Source organism: Theobroma umbraticum, unplaced genomic scaffold (assembly GCF_002168275.2).
Source record: "Theobroma umbraticum cultivar Fairchild unplaced genomic scaffold, ASM216827v3 scaffold_95.0, whole genome shotgun sequence".
In the NCBI taxonomy this organism is placed as follows: domain Eukaryota; kingdom Viridiplantae; phylum Streptophyta; class Magnoliopsida; order Malvales; family Malvaceae; genus Theobroma; species Theobroma umbraticum.
Window position 1 is genome coordinate 10618436 of NW_018397257.1, and position 1228 is coordinate 10619663.

General features: G+C 32.0%; 1 protein-coding gene across 1 annotated transcript in view; it reads left to right on the forward strand.

The window, feature by feature from the left end:
• Window positions 1–692: 692 nt before the first annotated feature.
• LOC110413048 (uncharacterized) overlaps window positions 693–1228 on the forward strand; it is an 893-nt gene continuing 357 nt past the window's right edge. Inside the window, exon 1 of the mRNA XM_089782994.1 lies at window positions 693–1226. Within this exon, the coding sequence (XP_089639120.1) occupies window positions 756–1226 (471 nt within the window). The 5' untranslated portion in view covers window positions 693–755. The remainder of the gene's footprint in view (window positions 1227–1228) is intronic.

Genomic DNA, 1228 nt, shown 5'->3' on the forward strand with positions numbered 1-1228 from the left:
TAAAATCACGGATATAAAAATGATAAGTAAAGTTTTGAAATAATAATGATTAAGTATTGTTGATTATAAAGGTTTATTAGATTAAAAATAAAAATAAAATTTAATTTAATTCAATAAAAAATAATAACTTTTTTAAATATTTATAAAAAATTTAAGATATTTTTAAAACATCATAGGTCAAAAAAAATTTTATCTTGCGTTGTACAATCTATGTTAAAAGCCTTTTCTATTTATCTAAATTAAAAAAATTACATAATCAAGTTTTATCAAAAATATTATATTATTTGGAAAATAAAATGTTTTATGAAATAATCATGTTTTAATTAAAAAATAAAACAAAATAAAATTAAATGGTAAGAGATGTAGGTAAAATTTTAGTAAAATTAATGACAGCGTCACACCAAATAAAACAATAAAAAATGATAACAAGTTAAAAAAAAAATCAACTTCCATAAAACCAAACAATGAGCAATTAAAAAAAATCTTGATGAAATCGATGATCATGGCTACCATTTATTCATGTACTATTTTTTTTTGGAGGAAATAATTATTTATTAATTTAATAAGAATATTATCACAAAAACATATTTTTTAATAATAATTAGGGATATTTGTTCACGTGTTGAAATGGATTTAAAAAGTGAAATAAAGTTTAACACTATCAGGTATAAGCTGGCTAATTTACCCGCGAACCCAAAAACCCTAAAACCAATTAAACGTTAAACCCTAGGGATTTCGAAAAACCCCTAAACCTGATGAAGACGGTAACCGGCACAATCCTCTCTTCAACTCCGATTTCCGTCTCCAAAGTAACCAAAATCATCTCCAACTTCGCCGCTACAGACAACGGCTCGTCGCAAGCGGTGAGCGCATACCTTCGACGCGCGTCCGTTTTATTCAACGAGCTCAAACAGTTGCATAGGGAGCTGCGAAAACAGTGGAAATCGGATCGTAAGCACAAGAAGTCCAAGTCTGAGACCGCAGTGGAAGGTGCCCGCGAGTCGAGTCTAGAACCGAGTGTATTCAACTTGACTCGTGGTGCTGTGGAGCTGAGTCAAGAGGCGAGTCATGGGTATGGGGATAGTGAGGGAAAGAAGCATAAGAACAAGAAGAAGGCAGAGAAGGGTGAGGTTGGTAATGTCGGGGATGGTGAAGGCAAAAGTGTAATTGAGGGTGGAGAGAGCAAGAGGAAGAAGGAGAAGAATGAGATTGGTAACTTTGAGGAAGA